The sequence below is a fragment of the Cucumis melo genome, chromosome 6 (assembly GCF_025177605.1).
Source record: "Cucumis melo cultivar AY chromosome 6, USDA_Cmelo_AY_1.0, whole genome shotgun sequence".
Lineage (NCBI taxonomy): Eukaryota > Viridiplantae > Streptophyta > Magnoliopsida > Cucurbitales > Cucurbitaceae > Cucumis > Cucumis melo.
In genome coordinates this window covers 3284414-3306628 of record NC_066862.1, presented here as the reverse complement: position 1 = coordinate 3306628, position 22215 = coordinate 3284414, and the positions used below count along the sequence as shown (strand labels likewise).

The window sequence follows — 22215 nt, the reverse complement described above, 5'->3', positions numbered from 1 at the left end:
TTAAAATAGATAATAAATAGATGGTTCAAATGAAAAACAAAAGGAATAATCGTACGAAAATAGTTGTCCAAAATCAGAACAAAGTAAAATTATAAATTATTCCTTTAAATGAAAATTTCATGTGAATAAATAAATAAGTTAAATCAATTACAAAATTATAAACAAAGACCAATGACTTAAAAGATAAATTTTTAAAAAAAATTAAAATTGAAACATAAGTAAAAATCAAAGATAAAAAAAGAAAAGAAAAGAAAAGAAAAAGGTAACAATTTAATACATGTAAACAAAGTAATACTCCATACACACGTGTTTGTATATCTCCCTCTCATCACACAATAAAAAGGTAAGAATAAGGTATACTGTACAAAAATATAAATTTGAAATTTACCTGTTTTAATTTTTTTATTTAAATTTAAAGAAAGAAAGAAAAGTGGGGATGAAAAGGTGAAAGGTTAAAAATGGAATATATGTCCAGCATTGAGTCATGCATATCACATATGGAGGAATCTCATGTCATTTTGCTTTTCCCACTTGTCCTTTCTCTTTTTTTCTCCCTCATGTTACCAAAATAAACCTTAATTTCCATAACAGACACATTTTCATTCATTCCCATTTTTCTACCTATAAAGCCAACACCCCTCCTTCTTCCCTCATTGCTCATTTACACACATTATTTCTCAACCCCAACCAGCCATGGGAGGGGGCAAGCAAGTCGATGTTGATGTCGGTGTTGACGACATTAGCCTCAAGGACCTCTCGTTAAAGCTCGAGGAGTTTGCCAAGGCCAGAAACTGGGAGAAGTATCATAGTCCTAGAAACCTTCTCCTTGCCATGGTCAATTTTTTCTTCCCTCTTTTCTCTCAATTGCACTTGATTAGTGTTATTATTTAAGTTTTTCCAATCAAGCAAGACTTTATTTATTTTTTTATTTTTTTTAACTTTGTGCTCCAAATTTGTGGTTTGAACTTATTAGATGTTTTATTTATTTTGAAATTATTATATACATAGAAATGAAGGGTAAATATTTATGGAATGGGATTGAATTGAATTACAGGTAGGAGAAGTAGGAGAGTTATCAGAAATATTCCAATGGAGAGGAGAAGTGGAGAAAGGACTGGCAGATTGGGAAGAATCAGACAAAGAGCATCTTGGTGAAGAACTTTCTGATGTGTTGCTTTATCTCATCAGATTGGCTGATATTTGTGGAATCAATTTGGCTAATGCTGCTACTAAGAAACTTGTTAAGAACTCCATCAAATACCCCACCCCTTAGCTTTTTTATTATTAACCAAAAAAAAAAAAAAAAAAAAGTTAATTTTCCCATCTTTCCTCTTCCTATTCCTTTTTTTTTTCTCCCCATTTTGTGTACTGTAGTTTCCAAAAAAAAAAAAAAAAAAAAAAACACTACATAAGATATCCATTTCTCTAACTTCTTCTCAATTCTCATAACCTATATTTAGCTCTTTGACATACACCTTAATAATGAAGACAATCAAACTTTGGGATATATATAACCCAAAATTAATATTATTGTTCAACTTGCTCTCTCTGCTTAAACAAAAAAAAAAAAAAAAAAAAAGCGCACATGGTTTAACTTAAAAAGTAAAAAACAGTACTTAAACTTTTAGAATAGTGAAATTTATGTTTTGTACTTAGTAAAATACTCTATAGTTAAATCAATAATTTGGTTTTTTAAATCGGCTAATTATGAGTAACTAAACATTATTTTAAAAAGAATGTCTGTAAGACTCTAATTTATGTATTGGATATGAATAAAAAAAACTAAGAAATTTTCACCAACACAGGGATGCACTCAATATTGGAATTTTTATAATTGAATCATCGAAAAAGAATGTGCACCTTAATGGTATAATAGTAAATTTTAATTTTTGTAAGTCTTTCGTAAATATACTTTTATATTCTCAAAGTTTGTTCTTATTCGGATATAGTATTTATTCATTCATATAGCTCTCTTGAACTCGGAATATTCACTATGTAAGAGATAAAAATTAATGGTGTTAGGCAAAACTTGAGTAAAATTAATTGGTTTCTCAGTTGCATTACTCTTTTATTTTTTATTCACCAAACATCGTCAAAATAAACTTAGTTCAACGACAATTAACATAACCTTTCATTTTAGAGATATAAGATTTGATCCCTTTTTCTACGATTATTGTACTTAAAAAAGCCATATTTATCATTAAAAATGTTTTAAAGTTCTTTCACAAACACAGTATAATAATTGGTAGAAGATATCAAGAAATTTAGTAATAAGAAGACCAATCATTTAGAATATAACCAAACCCTATGTACTAATTGTAAGTTCATAAAAAAAAAAAAAAAAGGAATCTCCACCACAATATATAACTTTGGGTCTTTTATTTATTTATTTGTAGGGATGATTTGTCTGTGTCCAAATTTTGGAGGTGAATGCTGAATAAGCTTGAAAAGGTGGATTGTTTCAAACTCATCACTATTATATATGTGGTGTATATGTGGAGTTTTTGGAAACACTATCAATGTCAATATGGGGCTATAGCAATAATATTGCTATAGAAAAATCAAAAAGTAAAGTTAAACATTTTATTCATTGAGGACTTCATTACCTTGTGTGCGGTCGATTGATTTACAACTTACTCAAGATGACAGTTAAATGAGCTGTCTCATTGTATCTCTCACGATCAAGCTAATGGAAGATGAATGTTGATGCTTTTTGAAACTCTCTATAAAGTGTTGTGGATGGATGAGGTGGACAGTTTTGTGACTCTTAGGAATCTATCTTTTATCTCTGTTGGGCTTCATAAGTTTTCTCGAGAGTGATCTATCAAGTTCTAGAAGTCCAAGTCGTTATCGAATGACTTCAATGATCTCCTTTCTTTTGATATTCCACTATACTCCTCTTATTTGTGGTCGAATTTGAAGTCACACGGAAGTGGTGAGTACGAAAGTAAATAATAATACAATTGATGAGGTTGTTGTTTTAGCAAGGCATTTGGAAAATGTTTCTTTCTCATTTGCCCTCTTGCTAGAGATCGATTTGTGTTCATTAGCTTGCTATGATTATGAGTTTTCCTATCTTTTTAGTTCGTTTTATTTTCCAATTTGAAAGATTTTGAGAGCACAGCCGAGCAACTAATTTCCTCCGTTGGATTTTTGACGTTATCACGAATGATCTTCTAATTAGTTGTTGTTTTTTGGTTTGAGTTTGGACTTTGTTTGAACTTTAAATTCTTTTGGGAAATTAGAGAGAAGAAAAAGAAACCCTAAGCAGTGTATCTACTTACCTAACAAATGTACGACATTGATATTTTGATACTACTTGTTTTGGGAATAAGATGCATTGCCAAAAGTAATCTCAACAAAGAGGGAAAAGAAGACATTTTTCACACTTGGTTTATTTATTTACTGTTTTAAAAAGGAAATTTATTTTTAAAAAGTGTTTAGTGATATGTAAAAATAAATATATTTAATCGGTAGGACTCTTCACCGTTTGTATATACTTATATAACTTTTTACTACAACACAATATCGAAAATTTGAACATTTTAGATGTCAATTATTGAAGTATGATAACTTTGGCTATTATTTATTATTAAAACTATAATAAAACGTGTAATATTCCTACGTTATCTTTTATTTGATATTTTATTTATCGAATAAGAAAATGAAACTCTCTAAAAATGATTAGATTATATTCTCAATAATCATATCTCAATCATCAGATATAAACTACGTAAATTCCAAATTTTTTATTCTTAGGAATATCATCTTAAATCCTTTGTTTCCATTTCCCCTCCATTCATTTTATTTCTTAGTACTTTCTTTCATATCTACTTTTTCTTTTTTAATGAAAAAAAAACCACTTTTCTTGTCTGGTCCTCTCATAATTTGATTTTTTTTTTCTTAAGCCTGGTTTGACTTGAATTTGTGTAGCATGTTTTTGGATTCTAAAAAAATTAAAGTTTTTCATATATATTTTTAAGCATATTACATTATAAACTTGAAATTTAAGATATCAACTTTTTATGGAGATAGATATATAAATTTTATACTCATTCAATAATATTTAGAAGATATAAGATGTTTTTGTCTATTGAAATATGTTTAGATTGAATATAAAAACAGAAAGTGTGTATAGGAAAAAGAATAAAACTCTCCCTATAAAAATTAGAAAAATATGTTTAAAAGTGTTACTACTTCTTATTCCCAGTTTGCCCTTGATTTGGCTGCTTTTTTCTTATATCAATGGGATGATTGATTTTGATTTTGATTTTTTTTTTTTTCATTTTGGCAAATTTTATTTTTTTTATGTTAACCTAAGATACACAACATAAAAAGAATATTTTGAAATTAGAAAATGGATGGTATGTAATTTAGTGTCAAATCTTGGTACATAGATTAGATGCAAATTGCAATATCATGTAACGTTAATGCGTAGTGCGCATGTGGTTGCGTATTTGCCGCCTGCCGACTACTAACTCACCAACTCATTGTTTTTCATTTTTTAAAAATCTTTGATGTCTAAATTATTATTATCATTTTTTTAATCTTAAATTTACTTTTTCTAATTCAGCATTTACATTCTTTTTTTCTTCTTTTTTGGTCATAAATTCAAACCCTAGACCTCAATTTCCGTCAATCAACATTCTCATAGAATTGATTTTTGTAAAGAAAAGAAAAAAAAAAAACTTAATAGTATTATGTGATTTTAATTTTAATATTTATATATATATTTTGATTGAATTGAAGAAGGCTAAAGGGTTGAGATTCTGGTCTGGGCTTCGTGAAAGCAACACCACCGCTAAATTTAGAAGAGGGATAGATTCTCACAAACTTCAATTCTTACTACTCCAATTCGAATCTCACCATTTTCCGATCATCTCCCTTCTCTCATTGCTCCAATCACACCTCGAAAAAAAAAACCCAACTTTTTTCTTACTCTAGGTATGTATTTTTATTTCACGTCTACGCTTTGATCTGGTTCATTTTTACATTGATCTCACTTCCCCTCTCTGTTTTGTCCCTGCATTTCCGAGAGGTAGATTGAATTGAAGCATGTGTTAATCAGATTAGAAAACTGGACTGTTTTCAGCTTAATTTAAGTAGTGATTACCTTGATATTGATCAACTGCAGTTTTTGTTATCGTTTTATATTGTTTTTGCGATGTTGAATTGTTTTGTTGTTTTTTCTGTTAATCTGCTGAAGGAATCTGTCGGAAATTATGAATTTCTAAATGTTTGATCTCTTTGTGGGATTCATGAATTTGTTTCCATGCAGCAAATGGAGGGAACTGTGTTCACCCCTGCCTTGGAAGGAATTCAGCATGTCAAATCTGAAGCCGGGGAGATTTTGACCAAGCCTTTCTTGGAAGCCTGCAAACATATTCTGCCTGTTATTGGTGCGACCCCTTGATCCATTTTGTCTTTTAAAAACTTGTCTATAGTTTCTTCGCTTTCGGATAGATATGATTTCATTTTGAGTTAACAGAAAAGTCAATTGAATTATGTTTTCTTTGTTGGTGGACTGAAGTACTAGATTTGTCTTTTTAAGGTTTCTGTAACCCTTAAATTCAGTTGTTTTTTATATCGTAATTGAACTAATACTGAAACTTAGCAAAAATAATTGCAATCTCATAATCCGGTTACCACAAATTATCATTCTCAAACTAATGTCTATAACTTTTAATGCAGACAAGTTTGGAGCTGCTATGGCACTTGTTAAAACTGACATTGGAGGCAACATAACGGTAAGTTTCACATGTCATAATTTTTTCCCATTCATTATGTAGTTTGAAATAAGTTTTTAGAATATCGTTGTCTATGAGGCCAGTTTATGGCAGCCTATTGTCCATGAGCCCATTTCTTTGGGCATTTGTTTATTTAATTATATGTCTATCTTGTTTTAGTTTGTAGGCCAATAATCCTCATCACTGGACATAGGACTAGCTAATTATTTATTATTTGGCAAATAAGATTGGAGTAAACAAGTAACGTACCTGAAAAAAGTAGTGGAAGAAAAATGTCTTGTACCTGAAAAGATAACATGCATACTTACGGGAAACACTTGTCATTTGTGATATACAGCTGCAAGTGTTTTTTGTGCTCTTGAAAGGGAGACAAATGCATGCCTTTCCAGTTCGCAAGTTTTTGACATCAAAACATGCTTTGTGCTTTTGTTATAGATTCTGTTGCGGTTGTGTTTTATTCACCTTGCTTGTTTGTGTCTGTAGAGATTGGAGACCAAGTATTCTAGCAACCCAGCTGGATTCAACTACTTGTATAACTTGGTGAAACCTGAGATTGAAACTAAAACTGCAAAAGGATCATCCAGTTGCACAAATGGTCTTCTTTGGTTGACAAGGTTGGACAATGTCTGCGGGGAATTGGTTTTTTCATTTTGGTTCTGGTGCAACTATGTGTTGAATGCTAAATAAGCTTTTGAACATAAGCATGCAAAAGTTTAACTTTGTTTGCCATTAAAGTCTACAGAACTAAAATCTAATTGGTGAGGAAGCCCACCGCATCTTCCATGGGATACTTGTGATTATCAAAATGATGCAAATAATGTTCTGTCAACTGAAATGAGATATCAACTACTTCAGTTTTTCTCAGCCCCCTCTAGATGTGTATACTTGCGTTTTTCTTGGTCATTAACTTATTACATTGCACATGACCTGCGAATTAGTATTTTCTATGTCTCTTTGTATTTCTCAATTCAAGGAATTGTTTTTCAGTTGCAGCTGGAGTGTGAATGATTGAACCAAATTGCTCTTTTTCCTCTCTCTCTTTTTTTAAAAAAGTAATGTGTACATTTGGGATAATACTGCAAATTTGCATCAATATGATTAACGCACTCTTTGGTTCTGCTTGCATATTTTGATCCTGTTCAGAGCAATGGATTTCTTGGTAGAACTGTTTCGCAACTTACTGGAGCATCAGGATTGGGCAATGTCTCGTGCCTGTACAGAAGCCTATGGCAAGACCTTGAAAAAGTGGCATGGTTGGCTGGCCAGTTCAAGTTTCAGTGTAATCCTCTGATCCCCCTCATCAATATAATTCTGAAATTCTTTCTTTCTTTGGTATATGGCGAGATTTTTGTTCCAGTTGCAGCACCCCCACCCCCATTTTCCTTTCACTTGGGCTTTTAGGAATTGAATAGAAGCTTAAGAAAGCACTGAAGTAATTAGCTAAACCCGCAAAGCATATTCCTATACTTTTATTTCTAGAAATCTAGCTGTTACAAGCTTCTTTTGGGTCCATCCCTCACGATCAAGTTGTAATACGTGCGTTCACACTTTTTTGTCAGTATGTGTGTGTATATATATATATGAGTTCACATTTCAAAATTGTGGCAAATTTTATTAAACCTTCGCCTGCTTCAAATATATCTATAATGTTTGAATTAACTAGATGTTATTGTAAATCATTATGCTCAATGCATGATTCGGTTATGAGAAATTATATGTTGATTCTAATCGGATACCGAAATTGTAGGTTGCCATGAAGCTTGCTCCTGATCGTAAGAAGTTTATGGAAGTTATATCAGGCAATGGCAATGTTGAAGCTGACATAGAGAAATTTTGTACAAATTTTTCACCTCTCCTCCAAGAGATTCACAAGTTTCTGGTAAGATTCACCAAATTTCTGGAGATCTGACTTAAACTATCAAACTTGATCCAACTAGTTCAATTAACTGAAGTTTCTGAGGCGTCAGCTGACCTAAAATTAAGTTTTCGGTTGAATCTCCAAGTCTATTTAACCTCTTACTTTTCCTTTTGAATTTTTCATGTCATTTGTTACGAAACAGTAGATTAAGATATATCTTAATGTCTCAGCATGGCATTTTTAATATGCCTTTAACAATTGATTTCACACTTTCAAACGCGATTTTCATACTTTTTTAAATGGAGTTCTCTCTTTTGACAGGCTAGTGTTGGCATGGATGATCTCAAGGCTTCGTGAGAGACTAGTTGTTGCTGAAAATGAAGATGGACTTCTCCATTATATTGTGACTTCCTCTTTGCGCTTATATTGATGGCTTATTTGAGATCCCTTTGACATCCTTAAATTTGAGACATAATCATTAAACTTTTTTAATCTTATTTTCTTCGATTTGATAATCTTATATTTCTATTTTGTATGTGCTTTTGTTGTGTGCCATATCACAGCTGGGCTCATCAACATTTTATATTCTGATTTCTGACGGGAATTTGAATCTTGTAAAATCCTCTTTAAATACCTTTTGAGTCTGACATTTATATATTGGAAAGTTATCTCTATCATGATCATTCTGGCTGTATAGACTATTGTCTACACACACATATATATTTCGTCATTTTTTCAATCAACTCTATGATAGTTGACATGTCTTTTCCAAATTCAATCCCCAGTCTTGCAATTAAAAGATTATTTTTTTTACTATGACAACCTAGAACTATAGGTTCATAAAGTTCGTGATTATTATAATTTTTTTTTGTTGATATGTTAATGTATTCGTAAATTTACTGGCAGGTCGGATGTCGTTTTTAAATATCAATACATATCATAAATGTTTGTAAATTCCAAGATTCATAAATACTAATAAAACTCACTTAGTTATTAATTTTAACAATTTTAATTTTTTTTATTTACAAAAACATCTTTTGATATTGATATTTTATCGATATATTTTCAAAGAAATTGTTACAAAATGCACACAATTTTATAATTTAAACTCTAAAGATTCATGTTTTAAGTTTTAAGAATAATCAGATACACAAACCAAAACAACACTTGTAATTTCAAAGTTTAGTAAAAACATCTTAAATAAAAATTAAAAACTGAATAAACAAGTTTTTCTTGCTAAAAAAGCAAAAACCAAAACAAGTACATCAGTATTTTTTTTTTTTTTTTTCTTTTCTCTCTTGTTCTAAACCAAGAAAGATTTGTAGTTTGTATATTGTTTTTAGAAACTCAAAATTTAAAATAGGAATCTGAAATTGAGGTGCTAAATAGAAATGTTTGGATGAGAAAACTCCATCTGGTATTCCAACTACAATAATAACAAAGAGAAATAAATACAATACACCAACCTTAAAAACTAAAAACAAATAAATAATAAAACGTTTTGGAAAAAGAAAAAGAAAAAGAAAAAGATGTGATTTAAAATGAAGAGAGAATTTTGCGTAAGTGAATGGCCGTACAGTTTCTTCCCTAACCGGTGTTCCCGCGCTTTCACAAAACAGCCATTGAAAAACTGCACTAAGATTAGCTCATCAATCTCCGTTTCTCCATTCGCATTTCAACTCCCTTTCTTCTAAATCCTTTCCCCAATTCCTTCTTCTCTTAAACAACCAGGTTTTGATTGACTGGTTACCGGCGACCCATTTCACCCCACCCCCTCCCCTCCGCCTCCTCCAAATTTCCCCCCTTTCCGGCCACCGTCGATCAAAACCTGCCACCTCTTTTCACTTATTTTACTACCCACCTTCTCATTTCCGCTAGTTTAAGCTTTCGGTTTTTTCTTTTAATTAGCTAACATGGCCACCTCTGTAAAGGGCCTCTTAAAAGGATTAAGATACATTTCACAGATTTTCGGTATGTTTTTTTTTTTACTATTATTCTTTTCGTTTTTTACCCTAATTTTTCCATTTGGGTTTTTTATTTAGATTGATGGATTGAGTTGTTGCAGATGAGAAAGAACCAGAAATGCAGATTGGTCTTCCTACTGACGTTAAGCATGTTGCTCATATTGGATGGGATGGTCCTTCTGGGAATCAAAACAATACTCCTAGTTGGGTAAGAATTGTGATCAATGGATGAAACAAAAACAATCCATTTTTCCATTTGGGTTTTTGATTTAGATTGATGGATTTAATTATGGATTTGGATTTGTTTGGGTGTTTGCAAAATTTGAGCAGATGAACGAGTTTAAATCTTCACCAAAAACTCAAACCTCAAGCGATTTGGTTAGTTCTATTGGGGAACTTGATCTTTCTTCTGCTAATATCCCCACTCAAGGTACCAAAACTACCCTCCATTTTACCTTATTGGTGATGTAAAATGTTGTTTGATTTATTGCATTTTGATGAACTGGTAATAGAAGTAATGGTCTTTGTATAGAGTCTGGAGAGCTAGGTGTGCAAAAGGCAAGTCGAGCACCGAGGTCGAAACGCCAAACATCGTCCGAGTCTTCGTCAGGTCTAGACTCTTCATCTACTCGGCGAAACTCAAACTCGGAGAAGGTGTCTAGACGACAACGTTCATCGTGCCCTTCAGGTGACTCTGGTCCTCAGGACGGTAGTTCTCGAAGTTCACGACGTCGGCGTGGTTCGAATCATGGAGTTGAATCAAGCACAGAAAATCCTATCCCAAAACACTCTCATCGGAGGAAATCTAAGGGGTCGTCTGACAGTGGTGAATCAACAAGATCGTCAAGATCAAGAGATAACAACTCTTTAACAGACATCCCTCTCCCAGTTTTGGAAGCCGTTGATGAAGAGAAAGGATGAGAAGAATTTCCAAACAAGGAACTAAACCGCATTCTACTTGGGCTGGCTGCTTTCAAATGGTTACTTGCCTGAGTAAGAACAAATTTTTGTTACCTTGGAGATGATATGATTTTAGCTTCAGTAATCAGTTATAATTTTATTACCAAGAAAGTTGTTTTGTAACATGTACCAACCAAAAGCCATTCTTCAAAAGAATGTACCACATGTAATCTGAATTTTGAATTTCTACTTATCCAGCACCCCCCCCCCCCCCTTTCCAATGCAGTGGTATGATTATCATAAATCACTGATATTGACAGAAGCAATTGTAGTCACAATAACAGCCACTTTAGGTAGAGCTTATTGTTACGTTGTCAAATTTGTTGCATATTTTGCAGCATCTGAAACATGTCATCTCTCAAGTAATACAAGTCTCTTTTCATCAAAATTAGTTTCTCTTTCTCCCTTTTGACCATTGTTCTATCCATGTATGCTAATAAGGACGACATGGAAGCATTTTAAGCTGTCAAACCCCACAAGATCTTGCAGCTTCATAACTCTAGAGTCATGTTTTAGAACCTAAAAAGCTCTCTTATTCGACATGCCATCGTCAGAGCAGATAAGAGGGGCAAAGAGTTGACCATTTTACATTTATAAGCTGAATGATCAATAAAATGATCAAGACAACGATACTACTTACAGTGAACAATGTAAAAATCCAGAGTCTGTGCTTTTCTCTAGACTATGGCTACAGCGGTTGATCTCTAAAGTATAAGTTGGTATCCAGAGTCCGTAACAAAACTAATAATTATAAACAATGGTAGGTGGTAAAATTTCGACTCCATTGAGGCGATGTTTGAACTTGAAGATACAGCAAACAAAATCTCATCACGCCTGTGATGATATTATGAGATAACAAACACCCTGAGTTCTCCTCTATCTCCTCTGGTGATTCGGGTATCGTTGTCAAGGTAAGTGACTTCAAAGTCACCACTTCCGGTGTTAGACGGAGGCCTCAAGGCATCTGGAATCCGAGGTACCTCTAATGGTGGAAGCTGTGACAAGTTCCCAGTTGTTTTCACGGTCGTTTTCTCAAAAGTAATCTTAATCTTAGCAGACCCTGATCTCAGTCAAACAGACAAGAACATTATTCTGGTTTAGAAATGGTAAGTTGCATTGTAAAACTGAAAGGGAAACAACACATATACATAGATAACTAACCTATGATTTCAAACTTGTGAGCCAAAGTAGCAGTGACTTCAGCAGGAGGTAGAGGCCAAGGAGCACCTAGTTCGAGTTCTACAATGTTATCAAAATCTTTACTGATGATGTCAATTCGCTGAAACACCTAATGATGAAAATTTGAAAGTCAGTATGAAGAAAAACGAACATTGTTCTCAAACATTTTCATTAGTCGTTTTGTTTGCAAAATGTACGAAAAGAAGTTTGTGCCTCGTTCAATGAGAAACCAACGATAGAGCTCAGAAATACTGCACCTGACCAAGAGTAATAGGAAGTAGCCTTCCCGTGGGAGGTCCTGGTCTACTACCGCCTAAAGTCCGAGATGAGAATGCACTGCTGTATATCAATTTCCATCTCCCCTGCAATTTGTCAAGATCAGCTGAGAGGTCCACAGGCCCCCCGACAGCTTCAATCTCCTTGGCAGCCTCGTCTGCCTTCTGTAAATCATCCTCATTAGCAGCAAGACCTCTGTTTAACCCTGAAACCGCACTCTGGCATAACAAAATCGAAGAACAAGCATTAACAAGTCAGAACAATGAATCATAGTTGCAAGAGAACATGAGAAAGAGTTCGCTACATGAACTATAAAACGTGGATAAAGAGGCTGCCCTCCTCAACAAGAATCAAAAACTCAAATTTATCACTTTACTTTGCAACGTACATACATCTCTATATTGATATTTGCAACTTCATTTCTTTTTATCTGAACTGCTATGCATTCCTTGCAGAGATTATGTGAAGTAAACAAAAGGATCAAAACTATTGACAAATAAAATCCACGCCAAACCCACAAGTTTAAGCTCGTTGACTATTAATCTAACACGACGCTTGTGCCTTTTGTTGAGAATTCCACCTTGGAAAAACAAAGAGACTAAAACTTTTTATGAGATAGATGGGTTACTCTACCTAATGCTATATTTAATCTTACCTATTTTCTCAACACCCACTTTCGAACAATCCATAAGAACAGATGAGAAAGGAGCAAAACTCAAATAAAGAACAAGACCAAGCAAATCAGGAAATGGAAACATTGAATGAAAGACCCACCAGTAGCTTGATCTTCAAGGACGCAAGGAGCTCAGACTTAGCCTTGTATTCGTCAACAACAGAGGGAGGCGACGAAGGGTCCGAGTAAACATCGGCTGAAACCGATTTCAAAGACAAATTTCTTCTGGATCCCCCGTCGCCGGAAAACAGAGACTGGCGGCGGGAACACTTGAGGTTGAAACTGGGTGCAATCCGATGTATTCTAGATGAAAAAAGAGACCCAAAAGAAGAATCGGAAGTACGGATCTGGAGTGGAGACTGAAGAACGGAGCTCGCTAGAGCAGCCATTGGCAGTTTGATTTAAAGAAGAGTGAAACTGTTTTGTTTCTCGAGAGAATGAAAGAACAAAGGAGAAAGTTTATGAGGCATCAATCGAATGGTATGAAAATCATAGTGGAACGTTCTAGAAATGGGAGGAGATGAGATTTGTAGCGGGGCAAAGCAAGATGAAAATCAATGGAGGTGAGAAAGTGGAGAGTGAAATGGTGGGGACATAGATGATGATTCAAATGTAACAATATGATTGGTATTAGAAAATATCACGTGGAACTCCCTAATTCAGGACTAGATTGCATCTTCTTCCCTTTATAATCATTTCTTCTTCTTCTTCTTCATCATCATATTGTTTACTGATTTCTTTTTCTATTTTAGTTCTAAGATTTAAATATTAATTTCTACGATCAAGTTTGCATAAAAGTATCGCTTTAATTTTTTTAAAAAATACTTTAAATTCTTTTTCTAAAAAAAACTTTAACCTACCACGTGACATGCACGTGCTGTCGAAGTTCGGTTTATAAAAATGACATATTATAGTGTTTAGTTTAGGCCTTCTTAACAACTATTCCGTTCTTCGTTGAAATATTTTTAAATATAGCTAAATGAAATTAAAACATTTATAAAATATAATAAAATTTAACATTTATTTTGTCATTTACAATAATTTTGTTTTTAAATTAGACATATTCTTTTTTAATTTGCATTTATCTTAAAATACATAAGTTGGATTTTTAACCAATTTTGTAGTTTAAAAAACTTATTTTTTAGAAAGAAAATAGACAACGAAACAATAAATTTAGAGGTTGAATGAATATTTATAAGGCTAGCATTGAAAGCTTACGAGTCAGATGAATGAAAACGAAGTCTTGATAAATAGAAACGACTAGTTTTAACGTATTATTAAAATACACAACTTAATATTAAGATACATGAATATTTAAATAGTCAAAGTTTTTAAATATATAGTTTTCCTATCAATTTCATGTATATAATACAAAAACGCAAGAGAATAAAAATCAATCCTAACTAGATTCTCGTGATACTTTGAGCTAGATTCCATTATTACAAAAAGAGTCATTTGTGTTATTTACTTTCATATGTAAATGTAATGGAATGTGTATGATTACCCAAATTGTTGGTTTATATTTCTAATCAATTTATGCATGTACGTTATAAGAACGAAAACACTCTTTATCAATTATTTTTTTACTTCAAACACCCTCCATCTAACCACCAAAAAACACGTTAGAGCAACTAGCGCTCTTCGATTAAAAGATTAGGTCCAAATACAAGAGGCATATGAAATCACCCCAGATTGGCATGAAGAAAAATACATGCATTCAAAATGGCTAGACATAAGAATGAAAGTTGTAGGATAGAGCTCCAATAATTGAGTGACATACCTAGACAAAAATTGTGCCCATTACTAAAGAAAAAGAGAACCATATGCTTCAAACTATATCTCAAACATAAGAATGACACTCCAGCACGAAGATAAATATTTAAAAACTTTGATCGGCCAAATACTTCGACCCACAAACTATATGCATCCACCCATGTAACCGACAGAGACATACAATGAATTATAAGGCAAAATAGTTCCATGATGGTAGCAATATTCCAACAAAGAATATCAAAGATGCAATACTACTAATCACACAAACGGCAGTCATCATCACAAGCAACCTTAGCCCTTTCTCTTGACTAAATGAAGCAACGAAAGCAAACAATCAAATCTTCGAGCAACCCTAACATGAAAAATAAGCATGCTCATTCAAGAAACTTGAATGCTTTGCAAAATATATAAAATAAACTCTGACTAGCTAACATAAGAAAGAACTTGGCTCTTTACACAGTCAACGACTCTTTCAAACCAAGTAAGTTAAAAAAATATACATACATATAATAGTATTTTTTATAGGAAAGTAAAGAAAAAAAAAAGAAGAAAGACTAACAAGTATCTCAAATAATACTAAAAAACCATTTAACCTCGTAAAGAGACATTTGTATGCATCAAAATATTACCAAAAATTGACAATAGAGAGTAGACAACACTTGAAGACTCTCACGAAAGAACTTTCACATAAAATAAAATAGCACCAATCTCCAATATTAGAGATAATGAAATACGAGTACAAGGACGATGAAATAGAAAAAAGAGAGAGAGATAATGGAACTAGAAAGAACATGACAATTAATTAGACAACTACATGTTGAAAAGGAGAATAGGTTCAAAGAAGCCCTCTTGGTCCAGAAAAAGAATACACCTAAAGCTATCAATTAGTATAAAAAACTACATGGGGGAGGTGATACTGATACATAATGCCCCAATAGATTTATGCAAAACAATACAAAATATAGAAAAGAAAGCAAAAACATAAAAACATGTCGTTTGTCGTGTCGCTTGGAGACAAAAGCAGAGCCTTTTGCGTTAACAAACCCAAAAAAAAGAAGAAAATAAAATTAGAATTTCAATTTCCCGCCCAAATCCAAAATCCAAAATCCAAAATCCAAAATCCAAAATCCAAAATCCAAAATCCCTCTCTTTCTTTCTTTCACCTTCTCATTCTCTATCTTCCCCTAAATTCATATCTCAAATTCCCCAATCTTCATTATTTTTTTTTTCTTTTTCCTATTCCTATCTCATCATCAACGGCAATTCCACGCCACCCATGTCTGCTCTATCCACTCGCCGTCTCCGAGATCGCAGCGGCGGATCCGCCCCCACCATCAACCCCTCCAAACCCCTAACTCCAGTTTCTACTTCCAATCGAAAGAATCATTCCGATTCATCATCCTCCAGATTTGCCTCCGCTGGGAAAGAGAATCCCAGGTCCACTTCTAAACTCCCGATCATGACCCAAAAGCCCTCGATCCGTGCCGTCCCCCGAGTCAACAAGGCTGCCGCGATTGCTGTTTCTGATTCTGAAACTCGTGCTCGGAGGTCATCGTCTTCGGTTCCCAGAGGTAGGAGTTCTAGTCCTTCTGAGTTTATTAGAAGTTCTGTTGATTCTCGTAGGGAACGGAGGGTTTCGGTTGATCGAGGGAGAGGTTCTGTACGGGAGAATGATCAAACGGCTTTGAGTAGCGCAAGAGCTTCGCGTGTTAGAGGTTCTGAGAGTGATAAACAGAAAGTGGGAGTTAAGGATCTGGAAGTGATGGTGGGTGGAGAAGGGCTAGCTGGATTAGGGGTTTATAAGGAGTTGAAGGAAAATGTAAAGCTTCGAACGAATATGGATAGCAAGATTCGGATTTCTGACGTTAAGCAATTGGCTGATGAGGAGAAAATTGAGGATAAATCACTTGAGACTAAGGTTTTGGAAAGCCAGACTAGGGAACGTATTGATGAAGTATTAAGAAGCCATGAAATTAGTAAGAATTCAACTGTTCCCGAGAAAGTTCAGAGGGTTTCTGTAGTTAATGAAGAACATAAAGAGAAGCCTTGTATTGTTCCCGAGTCCAGTAGCGCAGATCGTCAAAGGCTTAACTCTAGTTTAGAGTCCACGCAGAAATCTGGGCAGAAGGATTTGGATATTGTCAACGAGAGAGGACAAATTGGAGGAGAGGGGAATTCAAGTTGTGCGGGTAACAAGTATACAAGCAAGCTCCATGAAAAACTTGCTTTTTTGGAGGGTAAGGTAAAGAGGATCGCTTCGGATATTAAGAAGACAAAGGAAATGTTGGATTTGAATAATACTTCTTCATCAAAGCTGATACTTTCAGATATTCAGGAGAAGATTTCTGGGATTGAGAAAGCGATTGGACATGGTACAGTAAGTTCTGGTGTTAAAATGGGATTGATGAGTACAAACGAGAAAGATACCAAAATGATTCCAAAGGATGAGACCAATGAATCAGAGATTAACTCATCGGTTAAAGGTTTAAACACCAAGGAATTGGAGGAGAGACTGTTTCCTCATCATAAATTGCTCAGGAATCGGATGTCAATGAAATCAACATCAGATAGCTCTCAGAGCAATGAAATTCATTCAACTGGACCTAGTCATGTAGTCAAGGTTGAAGATATGGCCATTGACGAGAACCCAATTGCTCTGGAGTTTTTGGCTTCCCTGAATAGGGAGCATGCAAAAGTCACCATGAGGACGGAACAAGTAGGTTTGGAGTTTTGTGAAGTCCAAGAAATGGATGAAAATACTTCTGGAGGATTGCAAGAATCATCAACCCAATTCAAGGGTAAGCAAGAGGCCGAGGTCATTCTCACTAGTGATGAGATTCTTGATGATTTTGATGATCAAGAGAATAAACAAGGAGGCCTGATTGGCGAGGAGACAGATGATGCTGGCATCAACCAAATGAATGAAATAGGCATTAAAACCTCAACAGGTGGATGGTTTGTGTCGGAGGGAGAAGCTGTTCTTCTTGCTCACAACGATGGTTCATGCTCATTTTACGATATTACTAACACTGAGGTATGCAAATTAGCCTCTAATGAATCCACTTATAATTAGGCATGATCTACTAAAATGTTACAATTCTTTAGACAACCCTGAAAATTTAGGTTCATTCATATGCAACTCGGTTAATAACTAACCCAAAACAGTTTTCTGAGATTGCCTCCTGTTGTACAAATTTCTAGATCTTTGCTGAGATTTATTCTTTACCAATTCTGTTATCTGTTTAGGAGAAATCTGTATACAAGCCACCAGCAGGAATCTCCCCCAATATCTGGAGAGATTGCTGGATAATACGTGCTCCTGGAGCAGATGGTTGCTCCGGAAGATATGTGGTAGCAGCGTCAGCTGGGAATACAATGGATGCTGGTTTTTGCTCTTGGGACTTTTACAGCAAGAATGTACGAGCTTTCCAGATTGAGGGTGCAATGACCTCTTCAAGGACGGCACTGGCTCCCTTACCCCATAACATTGTTCAAAAGCGATATGCTCCTAGTTATATGCTGGTACCAGAAACTGAACAGTGGTGGTATAAGCCGTGCGGACCTCTGATAGTTTCAACTGCTACCTGTCAAAAGACTGTAAAAGTTTTTGATGTACGCGACAGCGAAGAAATTATGAACTGGGAGGTGCAGAAGCCCGTGGCGGCAATGGATTATTCTAGTCCCTTGCAATGGAGAAACAGAGGAAAAATAGTTTTAGCAGAAACAGAAGCCTTATCTTTATGGGATGTTGCTTCTACAAGTGCTCAGGCATTGCTCTCTGTTCATTCTCCTGGGCGCAAAATTTGTGCTCTTCATGTGAACAACACCGATGCTGAATTAGGGGGAGGAGTTCGACAAAGGTACTGGTTTTTATTTTTACTGTCAGCTTGTTGGTTGCTTGGAAAATGCTTGAAATTTCTCTGAAGAAAAACTTTCTTCGAATTGATCACATATTTATTCTATCCCTAGTTTGTTACTTTTTGAACAATTAAACATTTGTAACTTTTCATTAGACCTTAAATAGGCTAACCCAGATCAGGCTGTTTTTCCTTCTGAAAAGATCTTTTTTTTTTGTGTGTTCTCTATCAATTTTATTTCCATTATTCTAAGAGAGTTTGGTTTGGGATATGCAGAATAAGTTCCGCTGAAGCAGAAGGAAACGATGGTGTATTCTGCACAACAGATTCTGTAAATATTCTGGACTTCCGCAGCCCATCAGGAATAGGCATGAAGTTACAAAAAGCTAGTCTAGGCGCGCAATCAGTGTTCACTCGAGGAGATTCTGTGTATGTTGGTTGTTCAAGTGCCAGGTCAGGAGGAAAGAAGCCGCAGGCTTCTTCAGTGGTACAACAATTCTCTATTAGAAAACAAGGCCTATTCTGCACTTATGCATTGCCAGAAAGCAATGCACACGTTCATCATACAGCAGTAACTCAAGTTTGGGGGAATTCAAATCTTGTCATGGCCGTCTGTGGATTGGGGCTGTTTGTATTTGATGCCTTGAATGATGAAACCTCACAATCCTCCTCTGTTGATACCGAGGGCTCTCAAGTGTTCAGGGAAATTGTTGGTCCAGATGATTTGTATTCACCTTCTTTCGATTATTCGTCATCTCGAGCGCTTCTCATATCAAGGGATCGCCCTGCATTATGGAAACAATTGTCATAGGTAAATTATTTTGAGCTGGTGGCCAAATTCTGTTTGGCTTGATCTGTCTTGAAAAGCTGTCTAAGATGCTTGTCTTATTCGTAGTATTCTATGGAAGATGGTAGAGCAATAGTTCTCTATTTATGGTCAATGAGATTATGTTTGCTTGTGGATTTTCATTCATACAGAAAAGATGAAATTTTCATTGCCTTTTTTCTTTGAAACCTAAGCTGTTTGTGACAAAGTAGAGAGTGCTCCTTGTAAAGTAAGAACAATTTTCCTATGTAATGCACTCATGTTTATAAATTTGATTCCAAACTAGTTCAACTTAGTATAGTTTAATGTGTATTTTTTCTTTTGACATATATTTCATTCCAAAAACAGATGAATACATGTTTGGTAAAGAAATTTATTTATGAGATTTTAACCTTTTCTTTTAATAATCAGTTTATGAATAATGATTTCAAGGATATATTATCCTCCAACATTTTGTGAGTCATTTGATCACATTCTTGTGAAGCAGTTGAAAAACTAATATGTTCCAACCATGCTGCATTAAAAGCTTAAAAGCTGCTTGATGCACTCTTGATCTTTAAAGATTATATTTTTTAGAAAATACACGTTTGGTAAAAGAGCCCCTTTATAAGACTATTCCTAGAACTAAGGTTTCTTTTGAAAATCACAAGTTAACGATCTTTCTTTTTGGGAAAAAACTAGTTGATGAATGATGAGTTATAAGGATGGGGTAACTTACATTTTTACAACTTATTTTTATCACAGTTTTATAAAATAAATTTTGAAAATTATTATTTCAAACATATATTAATTCCCCTTTATTGTCATAAAACAAAATCCCTCCTCTAAATCTCCATCATCAAATCTCTATCACCAATAAATCTTGAATTCTTTTTTATATATATATACTTCTGTAAATATTTTCACAAGTTTTTACCAAGTACAATAATTTCTTCTAGAAAACAATAAATTTTACCAAATACAAATTGAACTTCTTTTGTATTTTGAAATTCACACTCAAGTGAAAATATTCAAAATTTCATTGGAACCAAATAAGTTTTTTAATATAGTAAAAATAAAAAATGGGTACTCAATTATTATTATTATTTTTTTTGACATGGGATGCTATTTCTATTTTAACAAAAAATATCAAATTTATGAGCTGTGTATGTTAATAGCTTTTATCGTCAAGAACAATTTTCAAAACTAATTAAGTTGAGTAGCTGTAATTATATAATAATACATAGCACAAATAAATGAACCTTTAAATTAGTTATTCATGTCTATAAATGAATTTACTTCATCTCACATAAGGATTAAAGTAATTTGTGAATTAAATCCTTCTCTCTTATATTTAAAAGAGATTTTTTTTTTTTATTTTATTTGATATTATACAACTTTTGAAAGAAAAAAAAAGAAAAAAGAAAAGAAAAGAAAAAGACTTATGTTGTGGTTGAGAATTGGAATTACTATATATATCTTATGAATTATTGATAAATTATTTGACACAATAAATATGCCATATTTATAATCATTAAATATAAAAAGAAATTTATTATATAGTCAAATATAAAACTAAATTATTAAATTATGTTTCTTATCATGACTTTTTTTTTTTTGTTGGACGAGAACAGGGAAGTAAAAGCATCACCCAAAGAGTTAAACATCACTGAAGAATGGAGAATCGAAGACACATAAGATTCCAAAGTTGTGCATTTAACACCGAATGTAAAGGTATTTCGACTACGTTAGATATGGTTATAACAACATACATATTGTCACAATACTTTCCCTCCATAGTAAAAAGAGTTTTAGTATATAATATATGTAAACTCAAATGTATTAAACTCAGACATTAAGAGAAAGAATATATATCTCTCATGTTAATTACCGTTTAATTGTATTTATATTAGTTTTCTAAAAGAAAAAAAATTGAAACTAATATCATAGGTTAAATAATAGTTATATATATATGATAATTTTCTTTAAAGTTAATTATGTATTGGTGACGATATATCAAATCACATTGGTAGAAAGGTTTGAATGCAATTGAAATTAAAGTTTATAGGACCACTCATATATTTTAGGCCCATTATTAGTATAAGAAATTATTAGGCCTACAAATATTTTTGAATTTGAGGGCTACAAAATATTTATTTATGCCATATATTTTTATTTTATTTTTCATCAATATCATATTTAATCAACTTGAGTATTTGAGATATTATAGAAACAAACACTTTAAAGGTTAAAGAAATATACTACACAATGAATTGAGTTTTTATTATATGGTTAACAAATTTGAAAGAAACAAGAATATGATACAAAATAATATACTTACTATTTTAATTATTTTTTAAAATATATTTTTCTTTTTCCATTTACAAACAATAATGTTTTTTCAATATTTCTAAATTGAGTTTTTAACATTTTTCTCAACATCGACATTTTAAACTCTTAAAAGACAATTTCATAAATGTGTGGGCCAAATATAACTTTTATTTCTCCTAATAAAGTTTTCAATCGTATTGAGAATTAGTTTCCTCTACTAACATATGAATGACCATATTGTTAGATACAATAGACATCCTACATTCATATAAGCATAACGCAGAGATGTTAAGAATCATTATTCTTGTTGTGATCGTTAATGTAGTTGTTGTTGTTATTTATTATTAATTAAAAAGCAAATAAGAGCATTCAAGAACAATCCCCCACTCTACTATTTTTCCACATGCCCTATCCTATTTTTTCTTCTACCTTCCCAACTTGGCTTCTTTCACCCTCTAATTATATTAAAATACTTAATTATGTAACGTTTAGACATATGTGTAATGCTCTAGAGGTTTCCTTTTCTAATTTTCTCGAACATAGTATATATATGTTACTATTTTGAGATTCACCAAATCGTCACATAATTGTTTCTAAATAAGTAGAACAAACTATAGAGAGTAAAAATAAAAAAAATGTACTTGAACTTTTCCATTTGATTTGGAATTTAGTTGATCTCTACGTTCTAGCAAACATTTATACAAGTTAAAATACTATCACAAATATTTTTAAACAAAGAAATATTTTTTAAACAAAAAGAAAATTTAGTATTGTGTATGATCCAACCTAAAA

General features: G+C 33.2%; 5 protein-coding genes across 6 annotated transcripts; 4 read left to right on the top strand and 1 right to left on the bottom strand.

Annotated features, from left to right (window-relative positions):
- Nucleotides 1-484: 484 nt before the first annotated feature.
- Nucleotides 485-1429, top strand: LOC103483579 (uncharacterized). The gene is made up of 2 exons (XM_008440277.3): nt 485-834; nt 1055-1429. Exons 1-2 carry the CDS (start codon nt 694-696, stop codon nt 1271-1273), a joined length of 360 nt encoding a protein of 119 aa, XP_008438499.1. The 5' UTR covers nt 485-693; the 3' UTR covers nt 1274-1429.
- A 3066-nt stretch (nt 1430-4495) lies between these two features.
- Nucleotides 4496-8282, top strand: LOC103483577 (glycolipid transfer protein 1). 2 transcript variants are annotated; one of them, XM_008440276.3, is made up of 7 exons: nt 4496-4944; nt 5279-5399; nt 5692-5747; nt 6231-6361; nt 6891-7026; nt 7495-7626; nt 7927-8282. In XM_008440276.3, the coding sequence occupies exons 2-7, from the start codon at nt 5282-5284 to the stop codon at nt 7960-7962; spliced, it is 609 nt and encodes a 202-aa protein (XP_008438498.1). In that variant the 5' UTR covers nt 4496-4944; nt 5279-5281; the 3' UTR covers nt 7963-8282. The 2 variants fall into 2 exon arrangements, with proteins under 2 accessions (XP_008438498.1, XP_050942011.1); XM_051086054.1 differs by lacking the exon at nt 4496-4944 and adding an exon at nt 4958-5038.
- Nucleotides 8283-9093: 811 nt separating this feature from the next.
- On the top strand, nt 9094-10722 carry LOC103483575 (CRIB domain-containing protein RIC5-like). The gene is made up of 4 exons (XM_008440274.3): nt 9094-9576; nt 9671-9777; nt 9900-9999; nt 10102-10722. The coding sequence occupies exons 1-4, from the start codon at nt 9519-9521 to the stop codon at nt 10488-10490; spliced, it is 654 nt and encodes a 217-aa protein (XP_008438496.2). The 5' UTR covers nt 9094-9518; the 3' UTR covers nt 10491-10722.
- Nucleotides 10723-11089: 367 nt separating this feature from the next.
- LOC103483576 (plastid-lipid-associated protein 6, chloroplastic) lies at nt 11090-13298 on the bottom strand. The gene is made up of 4 exons (XM_008440275.3): nt 12759-13298; nt 11966-12202; nt 11691-11817; nt 11090-11589 (listed from the first exon to the last, which is right to left on the bottom strand). The coding sequence occupies exons 1-4, from the start codon at nt 13044-13046 to the stop codon at nt 11375-11377; spliced, it is 867 nt and encodes a 288-aa protein (XP_008438497.1). The 5' UTR covers nt 13047-13298; the 3' UTR covers nt 11090-11374.
- A 2236-nt stretch (nt 13299-15534) lies between these two features.
- Nucleotides 15535-19496, top strand: LOC103483574 (KIN14B-interacting protein At4g14310). The gene is made up of 3 exons (XM_008440273.3): nt 15535-17464; nt 17677-18290; nt 18564-19496. The coding sequence occupies exons 1-3, from the start codon at nt 15707-15709 to the stop codon at nt 19096-19098; spliced, it is 2907 nt and encodes a 968-aa protein (XP_008438495.2). The 5' UTR covers nt 15535-15706; the 3' UTR covers nt 19099-19496.
- The last annotated feature ends 2719 nt before the right edge of the window (nt 19497-22215 follow it).